Source organism: Artibeus jamaicensis, unplaced genomic scaffold (genome assembly GCF_021234435.1).
Source record: "Artibeus jamaicensis isolate MK-2021 breed Jamaican fruit bat unplaced genomic scaffold, CSHL_Jam_final contig_465, whole genome shotgun sequence".
In the NCBI taxonomy this organism is placed as follows: domain Eukaryota; kingdom Metazoa; phylum Chordata; class Mammalia; order Chiroptera; family Phyllostomidae; genus Artibeus; species Artibeus jamaicensis.
This window is the reverse complement of record NW_026521843.1, coordinates 6,471,230-6,494,952: the sequence shown is the minus strand read 5'-3', so window position 1 is coordinate 6,494,952 and position 23,723 is coordinate 6,471,230. Positions and strand designations below refer to the sequence as shown.

Below are 23,723 nucleotides of genomic sequence, written 5' to 3'. Positions count from 1 at the left end.
GCGTTGGAACAAACTTGCATTTTGGAAACATTGTAGCAGAACCGACTGTACGATACTATTAATACTACCTATTTGTTTGAGGTTTAACCTGTTTTTGTAGTGGTACCCTTTTTCTGTTTCAGTATCCAGCCCAGGATAGAACATTGCATTTAGACTTCATGTACTTTTAATATGTGGAAATAAACTGTCGTTTAATATCTGTCAGTCAAGAAATTCCCTTACCTGTATATTTACCAGACAATGAAAATTGATCCTCATATTTATAGTCATGGATTATCTCCAGAATCAACACGGAAAGATGGAATTATATTTAGTGTATTTTGAGATATTGCAGTATCTAAATATTTTATAATGCAAGTGACAGAACTCGATGGAAATAGAATATCTGAACCCTGTATTCTTTTCATCATCCTAGAAAAGCTGTTACTATAGTAACGTGGCAGTTTGTTTGCTTTTGAATGTCCAAGCTTAGATTGGTTGACGATTGAAAGTTTGATCATGAAAACCATGTTGTAGAATGCAGATGGACCGTGCTTGTGTGAGCCGTGAGAACATTTTAGATGCTTCCATCTTCCTGTCTGAATTTGTGATTCTATGAATCATTTATTGACTTCTCATTCTTCTGTCCTGTTAGTTCCACTGTGATTTATGTGAGACGTCATTAAAGATAAAAGTAAAAAGTGGCTGAGTAAAAAAAATTGCCACCGATCCTTAGATCACATTACATGCCAACCTGATCTTACGTCAGCACACACCTCCGGTCACTCCCACGTTCAGAACCTCTGCTGCCCCGGGATGCCTGCCCGGCCCACGGCCCACAGCCCAACACAAATCATTAATCTACCTAAAACGTGAGATTTCTTTTGTGATTAGGTGTGGCAGTGTATGTAATGCATGGCCCAAGACAACTCTTCTTCGTCCAGTGTGGCGCTAAATAGCACTTCTCCTGCTCTCACCTGGGGCACCTTGGAAACAAACAGTACGGTCAGCGGTGTGGCAGGCCTCCCTGGGACCTGTGGGCCCAGGGTCTCTCTGCGCTGTGCACCCCCAACCCCCATGTTGGTTCCCGGCACCTTGTTCCCTTGCTGACCCCGAGTCAGCCCTGCTCTTCTTGGGCCTTTGTCCCGCGTGTGTGGTCCGCCCACTTGACAATGCAACAGAAAATCCAGGGTCTCCATGCGTGTTCCCATTACCACGTTTCATTGGGAAGGGCCATCTGGTCAGTAGGTTTCACATTCTTTCCTCGTCACTGATAAGCTTTTGTCAGTGACCCAAAGCTTAGGAGGCCTTGGGGTGACTAATTTGGAGGTGTTTTTCTGTTTCAGAGGTTGCTAATAGTCTGTGGCATTTTTTAAAAATTACTATTATCACCAGGCTAACCTGTATCATAATAAAGTGCTATGAATCTGTTGAGCCATGCAGCGATGGTTAATAACTGTTGCATGAATTAATGGTTGTTTTATGAAGAGATGTGGAAAATACCAGCATTGGTGTGGCAAAGGAAAGAAGATGTGGTGAAGAGCGAACTCTGTGAACCGACCTGGACAGGATGGTCTCAGGCCGTGAGCGAGGGGATGTGCTTGTTGTGTCCTGCCGCCTTGCCCGTGTCCATCACACGTGTGTCTTCCGTGCATTCGTAAATCATGGTGTTGGCTCTGTACGTTTCTGATTTTGTTTGGACCATTTGGCCATAATACACTTTTGATTTTGTTAATTTTTTTAAAGCAGTAAAATGCACACTACATAATGTGTACCCATATTAACCACCGTCACTGGACAGGTACATCCCACGGCTGTGCAGCCAGCATTCCGAGCCCTTTTTCTCCTGGGAAACGAACTCTGTCCCCGTTAAACACGAACTCCTCTCTCCTTCCAGTCCGGCCCCTGGCGGCCACTGTTGCCCTCTCTGCCTCTGTGAGTTTCACTGTACAGTGTTGCCCTCTTTGTGACCAGCTTATTTCACTTAACACAATGTCCTCCAGACATGATGCATTTTTAGTGAGGTTAACATTACTATCAAGTAAGATTTCGAGTGGCTTCTACCTGTGGGCCACGCTTCTGATTCTGCTGCAGAAGGTATTTCTTAACTGAAGTCAAGGGTACAGGTAAATTCTGGTTCAAGATGGGGAGGTTGTATCACCACTAAGGCGCCTGACTCCTTAGGGAGAGTCTCTTCTTCATCTTTGGACCATGAATAGGGCATCCAAACTGCAGAGAACTTCTGGTATCTCGTCTCATACCTGTTTTTTCAATCTTGGATTTGAGTAGCCGGACTTGGAGAGTCTTTTGTCATTACAACAGCATAAAGTTTGTCATAGAAGCAAAATATCCATAATGCATTTTATTAAAATTGCTAGTAGGACAAATTGGATTTAGGTGAAATTGATTTACCTTATAACTTAAATAACTACTAAAGAATTTGCCTTTAGTCCCAGCTGGTGTGGCTCAGTTGGTCCAATGTTGTCCCTCAAACTGCAAGGTTGCCAGTTCAATTTCCCGTCAGGATACATGCCTGGGTTGCAGGTTCGGTCCCCAGTCGGGGCACCTGTGCAAAGCAACCAACCAAAGTTTTTCTCATGTTGACATTTCTTTCCCTCTATTTCTCCCTCCCTTCCCCTCTCTTTAAAATTAAAATAGCTAGGTACAAAATAGACGGGGTGGTTAAGAATAGTATAGGGAATGGAGAAGCCAAAGAACTTACATGTACGACCCATGGACATGAACCAAGGAGGGGGGTGATGCAGGTGGGAGGGGTATACAGGGTGGCAGGGAGTAAAGGGGAAAAATTGGGACAACTGTAATAGCATCATCAATAAAATATATTTTAAACAATTTAAAAATTACCTATAAAGAGATCAGATGACACCTGAGAGGTAGATAGGAGTTTACTCTTTACCATTTTCAGTTTCAAGTTGGCAATGTTCTGATATTTTACATTAGTTTGTGTTAGTTTCAGAGATGAAATAATTTGAACTGTCTTTTTCATTGAAGTCAAATTTGACCCCAGGCAGCTTTCAATTCAGAAGGTAGATTATTGTTTGATTGATGTTTTTCTTTTCTTTTCTTTGAAAGGCAACAGAAGACTGTACCAGAATTAGTTACTGTTCCCTTAGTTTGTGGTTTGAAGGGTATCCTGGAAGTTTTTCTCCCCTAAGAAACATATTAATGTTTCTTGCAGAGCAGATGTTGATTTTTGAACTTCACCTTCTTCTTAGTGAAATTTATAACTAATGATGAGTACATGTGAAACTAATTTAAAAATTAAAACATTTCTAAATTGCTTTTTACAAGCTCATTTTCTTGAAAGAACACTGAGTAGAAGGTGAATGAGTCATAGAAAATTGCTTTGTTATTTTAATAAAAATTTAAGGAATGCTTATGTGCAGTAGATTACGTGAAATAGGTGGAGACAGAATGAGTCAGATGTGGTCCCTGTCCGTGGTCCCTGTCCACAGATAAATTAGATCAAGCAGGCAAGACCATAGACAGTTATGTGTGGATATAATTACCATAATTAAAATGTGTCATAGGAGTATTGATGGGTTAGAGATGGGGGAGATTACTTCTTGTTACAGTGGAACTAAATCAGTAAGAGTAAGGTTCAGTCTAGGTCTTGAGGGCTGAGTGTGTTTCTGATGTTTGGAGTTTTGAATAGGTAAGGGTCATCTGAGTACATATTTAACATCAAGTTCCTCCACCTCCTCAGTCCTCACCTGTGTTGTACTGTTACTTGGTTGTCGTGTGGCCCAGGGTGGCTATGGATGTGGCCAAACACAAAACTGTATATTTACTTAAAACCTTTTTTTTTTAGTTTATCGGTTTTCATTGGTGTTTGTGTATTTAATATGTGGTGCAAGACAACTCTTCGAGTATGGACCCGAAATGCCAAAAGGTTGGAACCCCCTGGAACTAAGAGTCCAAAAGATGTTCCCAATTATTTCGTTAGTTGAGAATGAATTAGTGCAGATGCTTTCCAATAAACAACATGAATCTCCTTTTGCTCATGTTTTAATGTAGACCAGTCCTGTTCATAAAGATTTCTTTTTTCTTCCTTGAAGGTTTTTTTTTATTGGACATTCTAGTCCCACCATAATTTTATTGTTGGAATGAAATACCATCACAACTGCAGCCTGGATGATGAAATGTTCTGGAAAGACTGGGGGGCCCTGACTTCCCTTTTTGGTTCTCACAGGAAGCAAAAATGTTTCTTTTCCCTTTAAAATGGAAAAGTTGGTTAGTTAACTAATCAAAATTCAGTTCCCATATGTGCAGTTTATTTCTGAACTGCTATGAGCAAAGAACAATACATTGGTTTGTATTTTACTCCTGGAATAAGTATCTGGCCTTCGCGATGACTGTTAATAGAGAGGGACGTGGAGAGTTGTGTACAGAATGGGATGCGTCCGCAGTTTCCGAGTCCCGGGAGGACGGGCCTCGCAGCGCTGCCATCCAGTGCTGGGTCCGGGCTGGCAGCGGTCTGTTGGGTTTGCGTGTCTCCTGGTGCTGTGGGCACGTCAGAGCTTGGCTCAGTTCTTGTCTTTCTGTTTATTTAAAGCAGCAGAATGGATGTGGGGCAGGTTCTTTGGATCAGAAGGGAGAACACAGTTACTTCGGGGGCATTTTTATGGGCCTTGGCCGGTGTGTTGGTGCTGACATTCGTTCCGTGCTCCGTAAAGGACAGGGAGGTGCGGTTGTGCTGATTAGTCCATGTCCTCTGTTACTGAAAGTGATTTCAGTCCTCGCTGGAGGGTGTGGGGTTTTTTCTTATTTTTTTGAGAGAGAGAGGAAGAGGGGGAGAGAGAGAAACATGGGCCGGTTGCCTTCTCCACGCCCCCGGTGGGAGAGGAGCCCAGTGGGAGGCGCTCCGACCAAGCCGGCTGCAGGCCTCATTCCCTCCTTTATTCAAGAAGCATTTCATGATCGAGACACTTTTTAAAAATTTACAAGCAAATTTTCTGTTTCACATATAATTTTCATAGCATGTTCATGAGAGAAGCAGAGAAAGGATTATTAGCCTGCTCTGAAAGCAAAACATTTTGAGAGGCATTAGTAAAATATGTTCTGTATTAAGGACTTATTTTAAAAATAATTTTAATTACACTGTCATTTTAGTGTGTATGTAACTACTGTCAAATATTTTAATATGGCTTAATTCAGTTTAAAGTTTCTGATTTTTATTCCCCTAAGAAGTTACTAGATTCAACATTACCTAGTGAGTGGTAGTCTTTTCATAGAGACATTTTCCCACTATTCATTTTCTTTCAAAATTTAAATACCTTGACCAGTAATTTCAGAACATGTGATTTTTAAGAAGATTATAGTATCTTCTGAATTGTTGAACTGCCTCAGGGAAACAGTCCCTGTAATTCTTTTTGATTGCACAATGTCTTTTCCAGTCAAGATTTCATTAATATGTAAATACTTCTCTGTAACAGCAGTGAATCTCTTTATCACACTATATTTAATTAACATATAAATAACCCTGTGAGACACTGTGCCCAATTTCTGATATGGGCAGGCATGTTTAAATATTGTATTTGTAATAAGTAAAATTCTATTAGGAATCAAATTTATATGTTATAGACAAAGCATATGCATTATTTTAAGAAATGTTTTGATCTGAGTGTGCCCAGTTTCCAATCCTGAAAGTTTGCCTACTGGGTAAAGCAGCTGTGGGGAGAGCATCCATGACATACACACACTGGGGTCACGACATGGTACTGGCGTGCATTGGACGTGGACAGGTGCTGGTGTGGTACACAGGGAGGAGCGGCTTTTCTCAGGAACACGGCTGTGGGTCTCGCTCCTGTCCCTCCTTGCTGCGTTACTCTGGGGAGCCACTTAGCCTCTCGGATCTTCGGTTTCGCTAAGTTGAAATGGGAAACTGTACTGGTGGTGCCGTGACAGAGGAACATCAGAGCCGTGTGGTCCAGCACGGTTTCTAGTGCAGGAGCGGTTTTTGGCACGCAGCAGTGGTGGTGGTCTTGGAGGTTGGGGTTGCAGCAGCAGTTTGGACGGTGTCCCGTTGCGGACCCGTTTTCATGTCAAGTGCATTGAGTAGTCTCACAGAAGACTGGTGAGTGGGCACGATGCAGTCACTGCAGGGCTCTTCCTCCCCCTCCCGACAGACGCTCTGGCATCCCACCTGCGACAGCGCCCTTTCCTGACAGCAGGTGCCTGGTGGAGCTTTCACAGTCCCCACGTGTTGTTCAGGTGAAGCTTCACGTCTTGGTTAAATCTCATCTTTGTAGTTCTTGAGAATTTTTTTGTGGGTGGTTTTGAGAGCTCTGAGTTTAGAATGAAGAGAAAGTCAGTGCATCTGTTCCTACTGATCTTTAAACCATCCATTCAGGAGTCAGGGATGGGTTGGGAGCGCATGTGGTTTACTTACCTACAAATCTGTAGTTGTAAATGTAACTTCTGCGGTGTCTGAGGATTAAGTGAAATAATGCATTTATGTAAACTCAGATATAATCATTTACTTATTATTGCTGTGCTTATAGCACCTGGGATGGATGCAATCAGTATTTACTGGAAAGGAATATTCTCATGGCGAGGCAAATTATTTACTAGGTACTTCACAAAATCATAGATCGGAAATCCTGGAAAACATGAAATGGATATACCACCTATATATTTTCATAAGGTTAAATAGGAATAAATGCCAGGTAACCTGTCCAGTTATACGTAGTGAGGATTTGGAACAGGAAGGAAGCACTGTGGCCTGGAACGGTCACGGAAATCCCTGTGAGAAGCAGTAATTCCGGCTGGAAAAGGTGCGGTTTGGAGAGTTAGGATATCAGGCTCTGAGACCTCAGGATCTGGAACCAGACCCCCTGGGTTCAAATCCCCCGTGCGTCTTTGTGGCTGTGTGGCTCTGTACAAGTCACTGAATGTCTCTGTGCCTCTGTCTCCGCTATTGTAAAATGGGGGAGATAATGTTGACTGTCCCTCGGGAACACTGAGTGTGTGCCTGTAATAGCTTAGAACAGGATGTTTGCGCTCACTCGTAGTCGGCACTATGTGTCAGCCGTAGGTGGGCACAGTGGGGTAGTTTTACACTGGCATGTGAAGTGCACATTCAACACAAGCCTGGAAGTGGGAAAACGCAGGGGTTTTGGGGGTGACAACTAGGCAGTCGGTCTTCCTGTGGCTGGGGGTCTGTGTAGGCACATGAGTGCCGTTTTTTTGGCAGTATGAATAAAAGGGAGATGAGAATATCCTTCCTCTAATCCTCTCCTTCAAACCCATTAGCACTACGGCCTACGGGGGTCAAGGTTTGTAACACATGGTATCACTCACAAACGTTTTGGTACATTCACTAGTTTGTAGTTGATGAATGCAGATCTCAAATACTTTTGTCTTTGTCCTGGGAGCCTTTTCTGCTTTAATTGATAGTCCGAAGGAGATTTGTCTGGTTCTGGTTGTCTTTAAGTCGTAGGAAGTGAGGGCCTTGTTCTCGTTCTCTCTGCTGGGTCTGTGTCAGTCCTAGTAGCAGAGAACAGGGGGTAGAATTGGCCAGATATTTCTCCTGTTACTCACTTCCCTTTTGGAGGTGCGGACGTGCACCCCCAGCATGAGGACAGTCGTCAACCCTTCGGGCACCCCGAGACCCCAGATCTTGGAGCACGTACTCTCTGTCACTGGACGAAATACTGGCAACACTGCGTCTGTAGTTTATTTACTGTAAACGAAAGTTGTAATACATCAATTTTAAGTCAAGCCCATGATTTCCATAGGTGCAACTTTATGAGAAATATCAAAAAATAAATAAAGTAAAACATATACATTTATCAATATTTCTTATGTGCATAGCACTAAATGTGAGGGTGAAAGTTACTACATAAATGTTTTGTGTGGGGAAATTTTTCTTTTTTATGTTGTTCATTTCAGCTTCTCATCGTTAAAGTGTAAGCCATTGAACTTGGGTCTGAGGATGCCTTCTAGTTCCCCAGCCGGGTTTTTTACAGCAAGTGCATAGGCAATCTGTATCGTGCCGACAGCCTTGGGTGTCTCCTCTTCAAAACTGGCCTTGTCCCTCCAGGGGGCGGGTGATGGTGGTGGTGAAGGGGGCAGGCTTCGCACCACTGACACCAACGTTCGTCCGTTGCCCCTGGGTTTGTGGACTTGCAGCTCCTTTGTGAAGACCAGCCGTTCTCAGCATTTAACCTACGTTTCTGAAAAATTACATGGTTCTCTGCCGGGGTCTGTGGCTGCCTATTAAACATGAATGATTTCACAAACTAGTTTTTAGAAATACTCAAATTATCCTTTGCTCTTGATTAAAAGTATAATTTGAAACTTAGTTTTAAGCATTTGGGACAGAGAGCTTGCCTTGAGGAAATTATTACTTATTTTACTTCATAGATCAGCTCATCAGCTTATCACATTTTCCTTTTTTTTTTTTAATCACATTTTCTTATTACTGTTCACGGCATTGGCCAGGTGCCAAGTACTCAGGTTGGCGTCTGCAGAGTTTATCACAGCTGTTGGGTATTTGTAAATGTAATCATTGATATGATTATTAAAACGGTGTTATAATCATCATAAAGGAGATTTTGCCGTGTCAACCAGCCCATGTTTTTTTCTGTTGGGTTGAGCAAAAAGTCCGTGTGCTTTCTTTCTGTAAAATAAAAGACCCGTTTTTCATTGTCGCCAGTAACTTCATTGATTTGGGTATTTTGAGTATGTCAGCTACCTCCCGCTATTGGCTTCTAGTGGGTACAGGCCAGGGGTGCTGCTAAACATCTTCCAATGCATAAGGCAGCCCCACAGCAAAGAATTATTTGGCCAAAATGTCAGTAGTACCAGGGAGCCTTGCAAAAGCACTTTTGACACGTTTGATCAGTCACAACATCTTCTCTATAGACCACACATGGTTTTTTTGCATTTCGGTTTGCCTCCTTGTTGGATTTCATCATAATGATGCTTCGTATGTTGGTTTAACACTTAACATATACCAGGCACTCTTCTTAAAGGCTCTGTGTGTGCTAATTAACTTGATCCTCCTCAAGTCCAAGCAAGGTTAAAACTACTACTACCGCTTTATCACTGATGAGGAAATTGGGGCACAGGCAGATTGAGTTGCCTGACCAAGTGCGGAGTCATAGTCCTGATGCAGAGGTTAGACTTCTAAGAGTGTACTCGTGATTGTGGTGGGTCAGAATCTAGAAGACATTTGCTTATCTCACTCCGGTTGGGGCAGGTACTAGGACTGCCGGCACCTTCCCGCAGGGAGGGGCAGCCACGTCCACTGCTGGGAGGAGGAGATGGTTTCACGCCCGCCTCTCTGCACACATTGCTGACGCCTGAGGATTCTGGTTATTAGTCTCCGCTCCATTTTCTGAGCCTCTTATTAATGAAATCGAATTCCTGCGGTCCAGAAGAGAACTCCGAATGGTGGCTTCAGGTCGTTTTTCCCATCTTGGCGCTCTGAGTGATAACCAGCTTTTTGATTGGTTTCCCGTTGAGTGTGACTTGTTCGGTGCCGATGATAATAATGTAGGCCCAAATTATTATTTTTTGTACTTCATTTACCAGAACATTCTCTTCTAGGCTGATAATAGGAATAAATATAACTCCACATCTTAAAACGAGTGCCTGGAATGTGGCCATTTAGCCGTGATACACTAGTTAGACTTTTGTTTCCAAGGCATAGAGCATGACTAAAAGGACTTTTGTTAGTTTATTCTTGACAAAAATGTCTTTGAACTAAAACAATTACTGTGAGAAATAATTAGTGAAAGAGTGGTTGAACATAATAGAACTTACTCCGTTCCTGCTGACAGATAAATGTTACCTTCAAATGAAGCCAGCAAAGTTTATTATTTGGAATAAAGTAATGAACAGGGTTCTAATATAAAGAATCCTAAAATTGAGCGAAGGCAGTCATTATTTTGTAAAGAGGTAATTTAGGTTTGCCACATACTTCCTTTTTTAATGGGGATGACGTATTGAAATTTTAAGACTTCACAAGCAAAGTGAAAACAATGGGAAAAAAGATGAACTAAAATATGTAAATGTTGTTTTGTGTTTATAGAATTTTAGATTCGAAGTGGAAGTTTTGCTGTTAACCAGACTTTCTACAGCTCTTTAGAAGGAAGCAGTGTGCTTTCTAGGTTTTTTCTGAGCTACAGTCTTCACTTGATCCATCTAGTGATTAATTTATGTGACTAATATTTTTTCTGTGAACAGAGTGAATGAGAAAGTTTTTCCCTGAATTTTATGAAGCATTCCATCATTCTGCTTTCCTTATGAAAGAATAAGTAGCTCAAATTTGGGTGTTTTTTTAAGAAGGCAGTGAGAGAACTAACCAATTTTTTGAAGTGTGAAGTGTGGTGAGAGATGTAGGGAAATGCATGTGTGTTCAGGAACCCCCAGCCCCTGAGGTGTATGGCGTGTGCCCTGTCTGGCTTGCGCACCGTCACGAGCATGGCCTTGCCTCCGTCAGTTTCAGAATCTGAAATAGGAAAGTGTTCTTGTTCTCATTCTCTCGGGTCTGCATGATTCATGTAAATGTACTTCCATGACATACATGTTTTTAAATGAAAAAAACTGTCCCTTTTCATTGCTCTATTCCAATTTTGCATTTTTGTGACGCTCATGAGATCACTTAAAAAAATCTTTGCTATGCTGTTTGTTAGTTAATTCAGTTGACACATAGGATTTTAGAGTCTGATAAATGCTAGGCACTCTTTTGGGTGCTGAGGATGTGGCAACAGATAAAACAAACAAAAATCCTGCCCTGGAGGGTGTCATACCCTGGCTGGGCGTGAGGTTCTGTTTGTTTCTTAAACGCTGTCATTTGTAGCATGAGAGAGAGGGTGTGGTGTTTTCATAGCAAGCATTTCAAACTCCTGAAGTTGGTTTTAAACTCATTTGCCTTATAGAAACATCATGGGAGAAATTGAAAGAGCAGAAAGGTTGTTTGTTTGTTTGTTTGTTTTCATAACCATTGATGATCAAACTTGAAGGTCAAGCTGTGTTTGGTAGAAGTTGGTTTCTTTAGACTAGTCACCAACCTCCTGGTGTTGAGATTGGTTTTGTATCTTAATTTAAATGTACCCTGTAAGTATGTTTGTAAATGGTCCTTATTGGGTTGTTTGTGTTAAATTTGGGGAAGGCACAGATTGCCTTCTCTCCGCTCTTCACAAATCCAACCTGGCGGCTCTCGCGTATGAGGCAGAGGGGCTGCTGCAGGTGAGGCCGGGTGTGTGGTTCGGGGCCCGGAGGCCGGTCCCAGGTCCTTTCAGAGGCGGCAGTGTACGTTAGCCGGAAGTGCCAGCTTCGGGTGCTGACCACCTGGTGGTGTGTTTGAAGTGCAGCTCTGCCCTTTACTGGTTGTGAGGAGGACAGGCTAACCCTAGGCCTCAGGTTTTCTCATTACCACGTGAGAAGGTAACATCAGCATCATTGGGTGAAGAGGAGTAAATGAGGTTTTACAGGTTAGAGGCATTTTATCGTGTCTGGTCCATAGGAAGAGATCAGTGAGTGTTACAGATGGTCACGGTTGCAGGCCATCCAGTGCTGTTCAGTGGTGATGAACACATTCAGAAACATGAAACTGTGCTGGCCTTGAAAGTGGAAATGTAGCAAAATCACTTTATATTAACCTAGGACTCTTCAGGCCTGCCTTTTGGAGTAGGCCTCTGAGTGGAGCTTGTTAATGTTGTGTGTTCTGATAAAAATAGGTGTGTTTTCTTACCCGATTCTGTTCAGTGAGCTTTAACAAATTTTACAGCGTTCTAGTCTGTGAGTACCAGATAAATATTACTTTGCTGAGGGTCCCGTGCCACTACTAATCATTTTAGTAATAACCCTTGTGTCTGATATGTACTCCGTGTACAAATACAGATCTTGACCTGTGATACATTTTTCTAAAATTCTTTTAGAATAATTTTTCTGTAGCTTGTGCAGCTGTGTCTGCATTAATTTGAAAAGGCAGTGATACTTCGCTAGGTTTACTGATTTTCCAACTTCCTCAATTTACTGCTATAATTGATTCTGGTATTGGAAGAGTGAGCATTGTCATCATTGTTTCCAATTGTCCTTTTTAAATTTTCATCTCAGTGGTCCAGGATGAAGCAGTAGTTATTGACAAGGAAGAAAATAAAGTGGTTTCTCACTTGGTGACAGATGAAGTGGTGTGATTGTGGCGTTCCTTTCAAAGAATCGTCCGTGTAAGTCAGAAACTTAGACATCTGGACTCAGATGTCTTCAGAAATGTGTCTCTGGTACACAGTTAGCTAGGTGTTTAGCACTAGGTAAAAGGGGGGCAGAATGCTGTGTTTTAAAAATATGGTGTTTAACGGTAGCTAAAAGGGGGCAGAATGCTGTGTTTTAAAAATATGGTGTTTAACGGTAGCTAAAAGGGGGCAGAATGCTGTGTTTTAAAAATGCGGTGCGGTAACTTTCTTCTTGCGCATGTCTCCTGGCGGCTTTGACTCTGGTAACCCGCAGCAGTAGTGGTACATACCGCAGGGGCTGGCGACCAGCGCTGCCCACTCCCGGGCTTCCCCTCCCGCCTTCCAGCCCTCCAGGGTGGCTCTCCCCTTACATGAGGACCACGCTGTTCATCAACCTCATTTTCAAACATTCATGAACTCTTTCCTGTGCAAGGCATGATATATTAGCTTAGTAGGATAAGAGTACAAAACATAACCTAATAACACACAAAAGTGTAATTCTTTCTCTGAGGGCTTGGTAAATTTTAGGAAAAAGTTACTATTGATACTCAGAAATGTGAGAATGTCCTCTTGAACCACAAAAGAAGGCAATTGAAATTTGCTCTTACAGTTTTTGTCTTCATCCTTAATTCAGAATGTTTCCGTTGTTTTCATGGATTCTTGGGTCATGAGAGCCAATGGGACCTTAGAGATAACGTTTGAAGTGCTTCACTTTAGAAAGTTGTGTGCCAAAAGAAAAAACAAAAAGGAAATGATGCCCGCCCAAAAAGAGTCACGTGACCAAGGCTGCGTGCTCCTGAAAAGACAGACATGCTTCCGTTTCCCCGCCTCCCGACCCGCAGCGCACGGCTCAGCCTCTGCAGAGTTGGGTCGGTGCCGCACCGTCTTTGCCTCCCCGTCCCTCTGTGGTTCATTCTCAGTGCATCTCATCAGGCCTTTGTCCCTTTCCGATTCTCCTGTTATTTTTCACTGGTGTTTTTAGTCTGCAGAATCATTTTGCTTTGCCCTTCCCTGCCCTCTCTGTCTGTGGATTCCAGTATGGTAGCCATTAGTCACACATGGCCGTTTAAATTTTAATTGAAATTAATTCAAACATTAGAATTCCCTTCTTAGTTTCAGCAGCCACAGTTGAAGTGCTTGATGCATGTACGTGCAGCTGGGGGTTATGATCACAGGGAGTTAGACTGTGAGCGTTTTGAGGGCAAGGGGTCACGTGTGCTGGAATCGAGAACATGAAACACGGGCTCTCGGTAAACGTCTTGGTGAGTGTGGATGAACATGTAACCCTACCTCCATCCTTTAGTTCCTTCCCGGTTTTCTTTGAATTCTCCTTTTCTTTTTGAACCGTCTTGTGGGAGAGGAGAGATCTACAATTCGATGTTTTCCATTTACGTGTCGTATGCTGTACCACTTAACGTACCGCAAACACGAATCTTGGAGATTTAAGGTTACAGAGATCTGTTGCTACATGTTCCTTGTATAGCCGTTGAGACAGTGTGTATTTTAAATGCTTACGTATCTTTTTTTGTATTTAAGTTACAATGGCGATGCCTTGATGATCACCCCTTGGCGTGAGCGTGCGCACCGAGACAAAGATTGGTGCGAGGAGGCGGCCTGCAGGTAAGGCTGGGCCAGCGCGGGGCTTCCTGTCATTGGGGGCGTGGCCCGCGGACGGCCCTGTGGAGGCGGGGTGTGCCGTGGGTCCCCTTTCCTGATGTGGGGGCCTTGATTGAGAGAGTTTGAGTGAAGCGTTTTTTAAAAAACCTTGACTTTACTCAGGTTAAAATTGTTTTAATGGAAAAAATATTAACTACCACCAAGGACTTATTACAGAAGTTATCCTGGTACCACAGCTCTTTCATTTCGAGGTACTTGCTCTCGGTGTTTGACACACACAGACCTTTTTCGTGGTGGTTGTTATGCATGCGTGCAGTTTGTTCTTGGTTCAGTTTCTTTTCTGTAAGATTTTCCTTGGAAAGCCTGGAATGTGGAGGCCGACCTCCCGAGGAAGAGGGTGGGAGGTCGGGCGTGGCTGAAAGGCCCCGTGAGGGACATTTGACTCCCTCTGCCTCCCAGGCCTTAAGGTAAATACTCCTTCACTGGCGCCCCTTCGTGTTTTCCCCACGTGAGGTCAGAGGTTTACTGTTTGGACTCGCGGAGTGAGCTGGAGGACCGCCAGGTTCCTGGACATCAGACATGGCCTGGGGGTGGAGAGACGGGGCCGAAAATTTGGGCACTTGGTGAAAATTTATATTCCGAAAGCTGAAACTCTGTTCAGAACAGCTTGTTTTCAAAAAAGCAAAAGCCCAAACCTGTAGCCCTTTGTTCCCCTTCCTTTACATTCCACTCACGAGAAGCAGCTCCTCTCAGTCTCTTTAGATGGTGAGTTTGGTGTTCACTCCGTATTTCTGAATAGCATAATTGTGCAGCTATTTTTGGATCTTTAAATTCTGGCTATTATCTGTGAACATCCTAGGAGGCAAAATAATGGTTTAGTTTATTTTTACTCTCTGTGCTCTGTTCTTTCTTCCTTGAATATTTACAGTCCCCTCCCTACCCACCACCACTCCCCCCCCCCCCCCCCCCCCCCCCGCCGACTCCCCTTTGAAAATTTTTTACTGCCATTTCTGGGGAGTAAAGTGGAAGTTTCATGCATGGTATTTATCAGCCGCATTTAATAGAAGTCTTTACTTAGCAGTTGTCATGAGAGTTTAAAGGGACAGATGAGTTGAAAATGGGGGGAATTGATGGGGAGGTGTGGTCGTGGGGAAAGGTGTGGTGATACTGTGGGCCACCCTTCTCTCAACGTGGGTGGCGGAGGGGGCAGGTAGCACTGCAGGGCACCTGCCCCGTCACCCGGTGCTTCCCAGTTCTCCTCCGCCTGTGCCGGTTAGCCTTCTAACAAGTAGAGAAAAGGCGTGAGGGCATTTCATCTCAGACCGAGCACGGCGAGCTCAAATGTGAGTAAAAGTTGCTGTGTTGGAACTGCCAAGAATATCAAAATGAAAAGCCAGGCAAAATTTGGCAGAGGGAAAGATGCTTTTGAAGATGATACAGAATTTCAGTAGGACAGGTCATCTCTTGTCATTAGTCATTCCATGAGTGTCTGTGCTCTGTCAGGTTCAAGTGCCCTGAAGGGGGAAAACCCGATGTAGTCCTGGCCTCGAGCAGGGTGTCACCTGGGAGACATGAGGCCCCGGTGTCCTGAGTGCGGTGGAAGGAAGGCTGGGGCCTGGGAATCTGGAACAGGGACACCTGTGCGTGGCGGGGGCCAGGGAGAGCTTCCTGGGGGTGCAGTTCGAAAGCCGAGGTTTGAAGGACAAATAAGCTCTTGCTCAGGGGAGGGTGAGTCTGGCCGATGGGAGGAGGGAGTGTTCTGGAAGCGAGAGAGGGCAAGTCCCTCATCAGGGACTGAAAATAAGACACGTTGTCGAAGAATGCAGAATCAAAGTGAGATGGGGCACCAGGATGAGGCTAGACGGTTTTACAGCAGATTGCAGGCTATAAAGGTAGACAGGGCATGATATCATCAAGTTTCTGTTTTTAAACCACTAATGGTGTTACCTGAGGTCATGCAGGACATCACAGGTCATGACAGGTTCAGTTTTGATCTGGAGGCAGTGGAAGTGCCCGAAAACGTCTGGAAAGCAAATTGGAAGAGTTTGGAGCCTCTGAGTGAAGTCTTGTTAGGGGTAAAAATATGGCAGTTGTGAGGTTTGGGCTAATTTATAGTTTATAGTCATAAGGGGGGCCCAGAGAGTTTGGACCGAGGAGAGAGTGGGACTACGTGTTTGGAAGAGCTACTATTTAGCGGTGGGCTAGAGGAGGGTCTCCCAGCCGAGGGGACTGAAACGGTGCAGCCAGAGGTGAGAGAAATCGGACAGTGTAGCACACTGGAACGGAGGGGAAGTGTGCTCTCGAAGGGGCAAGTGGCCAGGTTCTCTCGGATCGTGCCAGAGGGAGGGGAGGCCTGCACACTGTACCGGAGTCTCTCCAAGTCGGGGCAGCAGGGCAGCTCTGAAGGGAGGTTTCGGGGAGAGCGTTGAAGGCGGTTGTGAGACTGGCAGGTGGAGGACTACAGACTGCGAGCGTGAATGAGGCATGTGGATGAGAGACCCCATTGTCTATGGGCTTTGTGTCTGGTCGTGCCCTGCAGCTGCCAACTGCTCCAGTAAAAACAGTACAGATACAAATAGGCGCCTGCTCTGGGCCAGCCAGTGTTCTCTGTGTCTTTTATATTATTATGCGTATCCTTGCGTACTACTATTCCCATTTTTATATGAATAACACGAATCTTAGACAGCTCTTCACTCACTGATGCGGACAGGGTCCACAGATTTGGGTGGCGGACTTGTGCTTTGGTGCTGGTTCCAGCCCCTGTTGCCTACCACCAGCTTACTTTGTGAGGTCAGCGATGTCCCTAATGGAACATGCCTTTTTCCATATGTGTTTCTGCAATATCTCAGTCTCTAAGTTAGTGTGCTTTTCTCTTGTAGTCCTTGGCTATGGAAGGCCAGGATCGTCCTCATAAACCCCCATGACTTGTGATCTCTGGGATGCCATTTCAATGCACATTCTTCTAGATGTCTCTTGTCCACTCCTGATGGCCAGTGTGTGGATTCGTTCCATATTTTGTAAATGCCAGTGTAGTGCTGTGTTGCTACACCTACTACAGGTGTGTTATCAGCATAAGTGAGGCCTATTTCCATTCATTTTTGTGTACCTGGGAAACAAGGGTTCCGTAATTTATGTTTGCATTGTAAATCCTCGGGCGTGTTTTTCCATAACCAGGCCTGGCTGGTCACCACAGGTCGCTCTCCACTTGGTCGGCCCCTCCAAGGCACCCCACCCCGTGCGTTTTAGAAAAGCATCCCAGGGTGGTTTGCATTTTGCTGATACTTATTTGATGGATTTGTGGCACAGTTGTTTCGATTTATTGTCCACTCTGATTTTTTAAATTGGGAAAACTAATAGGAGAATAAGTTAAGCATCCGCCAAATGTCCCCTATGTCTTGTAAGTATACACACACATTTCCTTTCTTATAACTGAACACCCCCCCTTCCCAGAAACAATTCTTTTCCCCAGCATTCCAGCCAGTTATTAATTGTTCCTTTTGGGCTTCACAGAATGGTGGTTGAGCCGAGCCTCCAAGATGAAAGCGAATTCTTGTACGCTGCGCAGCCCGAGTTACTGAGGTACCAGATGCCCCAGCTCACGGTGGAGAAGGTGATGGACTGGTACCAGGCCAGAGCAGAGGAGATAGAGCACTGCGCTCGGCAGGTGAGGGCTCAGTGACGGCTGCTGCTCCACGGGCCAGCGGTGCTGCCCGGGGTGCCGCGGCCACGTGACAGTCTGTGAGGGGTGACCGTATCTATTCCTTCTTTTTTTTTTAAATTTTTTTTTTTATTTTATTTATCTTTAGAGGGGAAGGAAGGAGAGAGGGAGAGAAACATCAATGTATGGTTGCCTCTAGTGCATCCCCTGCAGGGAACTGGCCTGCAGGGAACCTGCCTGCAACCCAGGCATGTGCCCTGACTGGGAATCGAACCGCGATCCTCTGGTTCACAGGCCCGTGCTCAATCCACTGAGCTACACCAGCCAGGGCCTATTCCTTCTTTTGTTTACTTACGGTCTGTCTACAGAGTTTTGTGGCTTTTTTATTTATTAAAGAGCAAATACAAATACCCATCAGCTCTTTTACATAAAAGAGCTGGTGGGTGTATTATAGACCTAACTTTTGCGGGGATGGCCAGGGGTGTTCATGACTGACTTTGCACGTTTTGGAAGATGGTGAAGGGCCATAGTAGAAAGTGTTTAGAATCTCATGCTGTCGTGATGAAAGGGGTCTCTGGGGATGACAGTCTGCTTTCCTGTGCTGTAGGCAGATGCACAAGGTCCACAGAATGGCCAGAGCCAGCGGCTTGCTCGGGTGCAGTGACAGAGCGGGACAAAGTCTGATCTCTGTGTGACATTTCTCATCGAGCCCACCCGAAAAATAAACAGCCACACAAACCCTAATGGCTTAGAGCAACATGCATTAATCTGAACAAGTGGTCCTTGTACTCACGTCACAGTTTTGTAACACTATCCAGATGAGAAAATCATGGACATCTTCTTAGTGGAAGATTTCCAAAAAATTAATACCCTGACTTGACGGCAACATACAGGACAAATTAATCTATAAATGTTGGGTCCTGGCTGTCCTGGGAGGAGGAATCAGTGAGGAATGTCTTTGAAGAAGGCAGCTGAAGTTGCGGATTGAGGCGTGTTGTACTGCTGGAGTTAAGGACTGCAGATTGCTCTCTGGGGTGTGAGCAACTCATAATAACCTTTTTAACAAAACAAAACAAATCCTCCCTTGATTGTATAGTAGCCACACTGCAGGACAATCTGTGTACATCAAACCGTACAGAAGAGAATTTTGGCAAATATTCAGTGCAGTTGAGACCCAGATTCTGGTCACTGTGACTAGGTTTTCCAGGACATTTGGAAGGTAGGCAGCACTCAGGGCACGTCAGTACGTGGGCTTCCCTGCGCGTTGTGGGGCCTCTTGCATCCCTGGCTTCCATCCACTTAACGTCAGCAGGTCCCACTAGTTCTCGTGATGGACAGAAAGGCCTCAGGTTTCCGGATGCCTCTGGCAGACTGAACGTCTGCTTCCACTGAGAGCTGGGGTCTCGGACCAGTGAGATGCGTCTGGAAGTGACTCTCGTCCTCATCAGCCACTTTAGGCAAAGGCGTCTTATTTGCTAATACAGGAGAAGCTCGCCTGCTATTAGTTCATGGAGAAAGCTCTCCGGTGAGCCAGAGAAGCACATTTTTGTACAAGTAAATGTATGATTTGTGTCTAGACATCTTTTCAGATTCCAGTGGTATCACTCCATTTACTGGAAATGCGTGCAGTTTACGAGAGTCTCTGTCTAGCAAGGAAAAGGGTTTAGACCAGTTTTGCCTGAGCACTTTGTGGTTTCTTAGCTGAACCTGATAGAGCCTTGTGAGAGTAAGAAGAAATACATGTGTGAGTGTATTTACATATATATTCGAATAGCTGATTTCTAGGTAGTACTGTTATTTGAGCTGGGAATAGAGTTCAAAAAATTTTCATCCTAAAAAGTGCTGAGCAGCCACCCTGATGCATTTATTTCAAAAGATCAGGAGTGACTCCTCAGTTTGTAGTGTTTAAGTATTTTGTAACCCAGATTTCAATCATGATTCAGGACTTTAAAAAAAAAAAAAAAGCAGGAACACAAAGAGAAAAAGGGCCATGCTGAAATGTGGAATAAATGATCCCTTTTACACTTCTCTATGTTCTCATTTACTTGTTTGTCTTATTAATAGTTGATTTTTAGAGGAATTTCAGGTGTATAGAAAGTGGAGTAGAAAGGACAGAGTTCCCAAACACCCCTTTTCTCCACCCCGCTCCTTGTCTCTGTTCCTAACGTCCTGCATTTGATGCTGTGTTTGTTACAGTTGGTGACCCATGGTCTCCCTTAGTAGGTGAGCGGATAGATAAACATTGGTACGACCACACAGTGGGATATTCCTCAGTGCTAAAAAGAAATGAGCTGTCAAATCAAGAAAAAAAACATGGAGGAACCTCAAATGCATGGAGTGATTTGGGGGTGCTTTACTTAGCTGCCCTTCAGTTCTTTCTTGGATCTCTTTCATTTATGTAAAAACACTTCTAATAGAGGTATTAGTTTTTAGCTTCATTTCATGTATTGGCATTTCATGTGCCTTGTGCTATAATCAAAGTGATATCTAACATAGTTTTAGCTTTTTCATTTTTAGAATTTAATTGATATGGGACTTCTTTTTCCTTAGTGCCTGCAAATGCCTTTAGCAAAATATTTTCGTTGGCTTAGGAAAATGTGTCTAGTGGTGAGATTTATTCAGTGAGGACTTGGGGTTTGTGGTATAATTCTTTACGTTCCAGGAGAGCCTACTTTCATTTCAAGTGTCAGTTATTTGATTCTAAAACACAATTTACTTTGGAATTAAATAGACAAATGTATGTAAAACTGCTCTGTAAACTGTAATGGCCTATGAATTTAAGATGGTTGTTTTTCTCTTATCATCTTTACCTTCATAGTCGCTTGTAGATTATGTGATTCTTTTGCACCAGTTTGTTCTGATACATTTGATAAAAATGTATATTGTTGATGTGATTTTATATACATTGATTACAAGAAGTAGGTTCTATAGAGGCTTTTACTTGAGGACGTAAGGCAACGCCGCAATACTCAGACTTGCTGTTTCCCTTCCGTTTAGGTTGACTGTGCGTTGTCACTTGTCCGGCTGGGCATGGAGCGGAGGATCCCTGGCTTGCTGCTTCTGTGTGATAATTTGGTTACTCTGGAAACACTGGTCTATGAAGCCGGCTGTGACTTAACCCTGACCTTGAAAGAACTCCAGCAGATGGAAGACATTGAAAAACTAAGGTTACTGATGAGCAGTGTAGGTTTTACTTTAACTTTCTTTTAAACTATTCCTTGTGCACTTTGATTAATGTGTGTCTCAAATCCAGAGATGAATGTCTCTCACACCTGAGAACTTTGGAAATAAAGGACAGTTTCTTGACTGTTTAAAACATGTATAAAATTTTATCGATAAGATACTGAAGGCACCCAGAACTATTTTGGTTGTCTTTGTACTCTGCTTGCCTTTGTTCATACTCATCTGTTTGGAACCTTTTTTTCCCCTCCCAGCTGGGCATATTTCTCAGCTAGCTGTCATTCTAGGATTCACGTTTAATCCTTCACTGTGTTACAGTTCACAGCTATGTATATATTTCAAGGTCTTCAAAAAAAATTGCTGTGGCTCAGAGTCTGGGTGGTGGTGTGAGGGAAGCATCATGGCTTCAGGGTTAGTACGTTTAGTAGAATCTGCCCGGCCAGTCTTAGGTTTTAGGGGAATCGTCCCGGGGAGAAAGGACATTCCTCAGGTTAGGACCTGGTTTCTCCTGAGCCCACGGAGCGGAGAGACCTCTTCCACTCAGGGGTGATGGGCGCAGGAGGCGCTGGCTGCCTGAGCTCTCTTAGCCTTCGCTCTTGGGCAGCCTGGGGGGGAGGGGTCGGGCCGGGGAGGCTCTCTGTTCTCCGGGACCCTTCCCTTCCTGCGGTTCTTTTCATCCCCCTTTCTCTTTCTCACCCCTCTCTCCCGTCATCTTTCTTTCTCTTATCGATGCCTGTTTTGTCTCTCCCTCTGCCGCTCCCTTCTTCTCTTACTAATTTCTTTTCTGATCTTCCAGCCAGTGCAGTTGATGTGTGTTATATGTAAGGCTCCTCTGAAGAACTGTAGGTAACTGAGAGAGGGATTGTGGGATTTGGGGATGATGCGTAAAGTGACGTGTGCTGTCTGTAATTTTGTGAAGGTGGAGTGAGGGGACAAAACAGAAGGGAAGAGGGAGAAAAGGAGGGGAGAATCTGGGCTTTTGTAGATGAGGCTGTTCTCCGGCGGCTGCCTTCTCGGCTTCGTCCGTGCCCACCTATCTGTCCGCTCTTTCTTCTGTTCATTTTCATTGAATTTATTGGGGTGACCTTGGTTAATAAAATTATGTAGGTTTCAGGTGTACTCTTCTAAAACCCGTCATCTGCACATTGTATTGTGTTTCCCACCCAGAGTCAGCTCTCCTTCTGTCCCCGGTTACCCTCCTTTACCCTCTTCTGCCGGCCTCCGCCCAGCTTCCCTCTGGTCATCACTCGACTGCTGTGTTTTTTGTTTCACGCTTTATGTTGTCTGTGGTCTCTTTCTCTTTTTCTCTCTTCACATCCCTCCCCCTCCACACCCACACCCGCGGGGTAGAACCTTGCTTTGCTCAGGAAGACCTCCCGACGTGGTGGAAGAGTGTTCGTCTCCCCGAGCGGCCTTGGGCTCTGGGGGAGCCCAGAGTGCTGGAGGTGCCGAGGCGAGGGGCTGCGGGGTGTTGCCGCTCTGAGCTCCAGGAGCCCCAGCAGCAGGTGGCTCTTGCCACCTCACCCCCCCACCCCCGTCTCCACGTGGGGCGAACTGGAGTGTCCGTTGTGGAAAGTGCTGGGCTCCTACCTTGGGCCTCGGTCCGATTATCTGGGAGTTCTAGAACTTCAGTCTGGTATTTGATCTAATTTAAGGTGTGTATGTTTTTAAATTATATTTTCAGTGCTCCAAGGACAAGTACGTGACAAGTGCTTACCAGTGGATGGTCCCCTTTCTACATCGATGTGAGAAGCAGAGCCCCGGTGCGGCAAACGCGCTGTTGAAAGAGTATTTGGTGGCTTTAGCGAAAGAGGACTTAAAACTCCCCCTGAAGATATTCCAGCATTCCAAACCAGACGTAAGCAGAAACTCTAACGTCTTAAAACACATCTGCAGTTTTCGACCTACAGAATTAGGTTTTACTTATCAATTTTTTAATAATAGGCTTTGCAGGTAAATTCCCATTAAGTGGAAAAGGAAATGGGTGTCATTTAAGTTTTTGAAAAGTGCTTCAACAGTTAAGCCCAAAATTGTTTTGGAAGTTCGTAGAATTATGTTGATATCAATTGACTTACTCCAAAGTTTGTTGAGTATCATACTAGGGAAACTGTCAGTACCAGAAAGACTTCACAGTTGACAGGCACGTGGTAAGTGATAACTCCCGTCTCCTTCTAACGGTCCCAACAGGCAGGTATTTTCATGATTTTGTATTACAGGAAAGGACACTGTGACGTACAGAGGTGGCACATTTGCCCAGGGTCACAGAGTGAGCAGTGGAACTGGGGTTCAAGCATTCTGATCTGAGTTACGTTCTTAACCGTATGCTCTTCTGTAACACCAGTATTAGAAGAAAAGATGTCTTCCCATGATGACCTTCAAAATATTTATGAAAATCTTTAGGATCTCATAAAGAGATCTTGTAATTATTCTTAATAACTCTGCTTGCTTAAGGTTATTACATTTATAACTTTCTATTTCTATTGGATTTAAATAGTTGTTTAGATTTGCTGGTGGTGAGTCATTAAGTGCTGCATACTCTTCAAAGTAAACTACCTCTGAATTTAGTCATCAATCAGATAACTAAATAACTCCTGGTCTAGGAGCTGGTGGCTCCCTTCCCACTGGAGGGTCGGAGCAGGACAGCACAGTCACTGGAGGCGTGGAACTTTGTAGTGAGTTGCGAGCCTTAGAGGGGGATTCGGGGAGGGGTCCTGCAGGCCCCTCCCACCCTGACTTCTAATGGAGTGCACTTGCTCTTGCGCGCCTCCCTCCCTTCAGTCTGCAGCCCTGCAAGGTGTGTGGTCACAGAACAGGACGCTTAATGTACGAGGGACGCGTTACTCAGTTAGCCTAACACGTGATTTGGTTTCCGGAAGGCTTGTCTGTCAGAAATGCATCTGTCCATTCCTGTCACAGAGTCCCATCTCCTCCTGTGCAGGTCCCACTTAGCATTCTGATTTTAAACCTGGCTGCCTCTCTGTGAGTGGGTGGGTTGCTGGTGCCAGCAGAACACGGTGTGAGAAGCAAGACGGATTGGATATGAATGTTTTATGAGGAAGAAAGAAAATGACTTGAAATTCTTG

General features: G+C 44.4%; 1 protein-coding gene across 2 annotated transcripts in view; it reads left to right on the top strand.

The window, feature by feature from the left end:
- Window positions 1–23,723, top strand: part of NBAS (NBAS subunit of NRZ tethering complex) — a 253,645-nt gene that overhangs the window by 76,180 nt on the left and 153,742 nt on the right. For both annotated transcript variants that reach the window (XM_053666925.1, XM_037151717.2), the window contains exons 22-25: window positions 13,722–13,805; window positions 17,313–17,466; window positions 20,458–20,643; window positions 22,325–22,498. In XM_053666925.1, coding sequence (XP_053522900.1) covers window positions 13,722–13,805; window positions 17,313–17,466; window positions 20,458–20,643; window positions 22,325–22,498 — 598 coding nt within the window. The remainder of the gene's footprint in view (window positions 1–13,721; window positions 13,806–17,312; window positions 17,467–20,457; window positions 20,644–22,324; window positions 22,499–23,723) is intronic.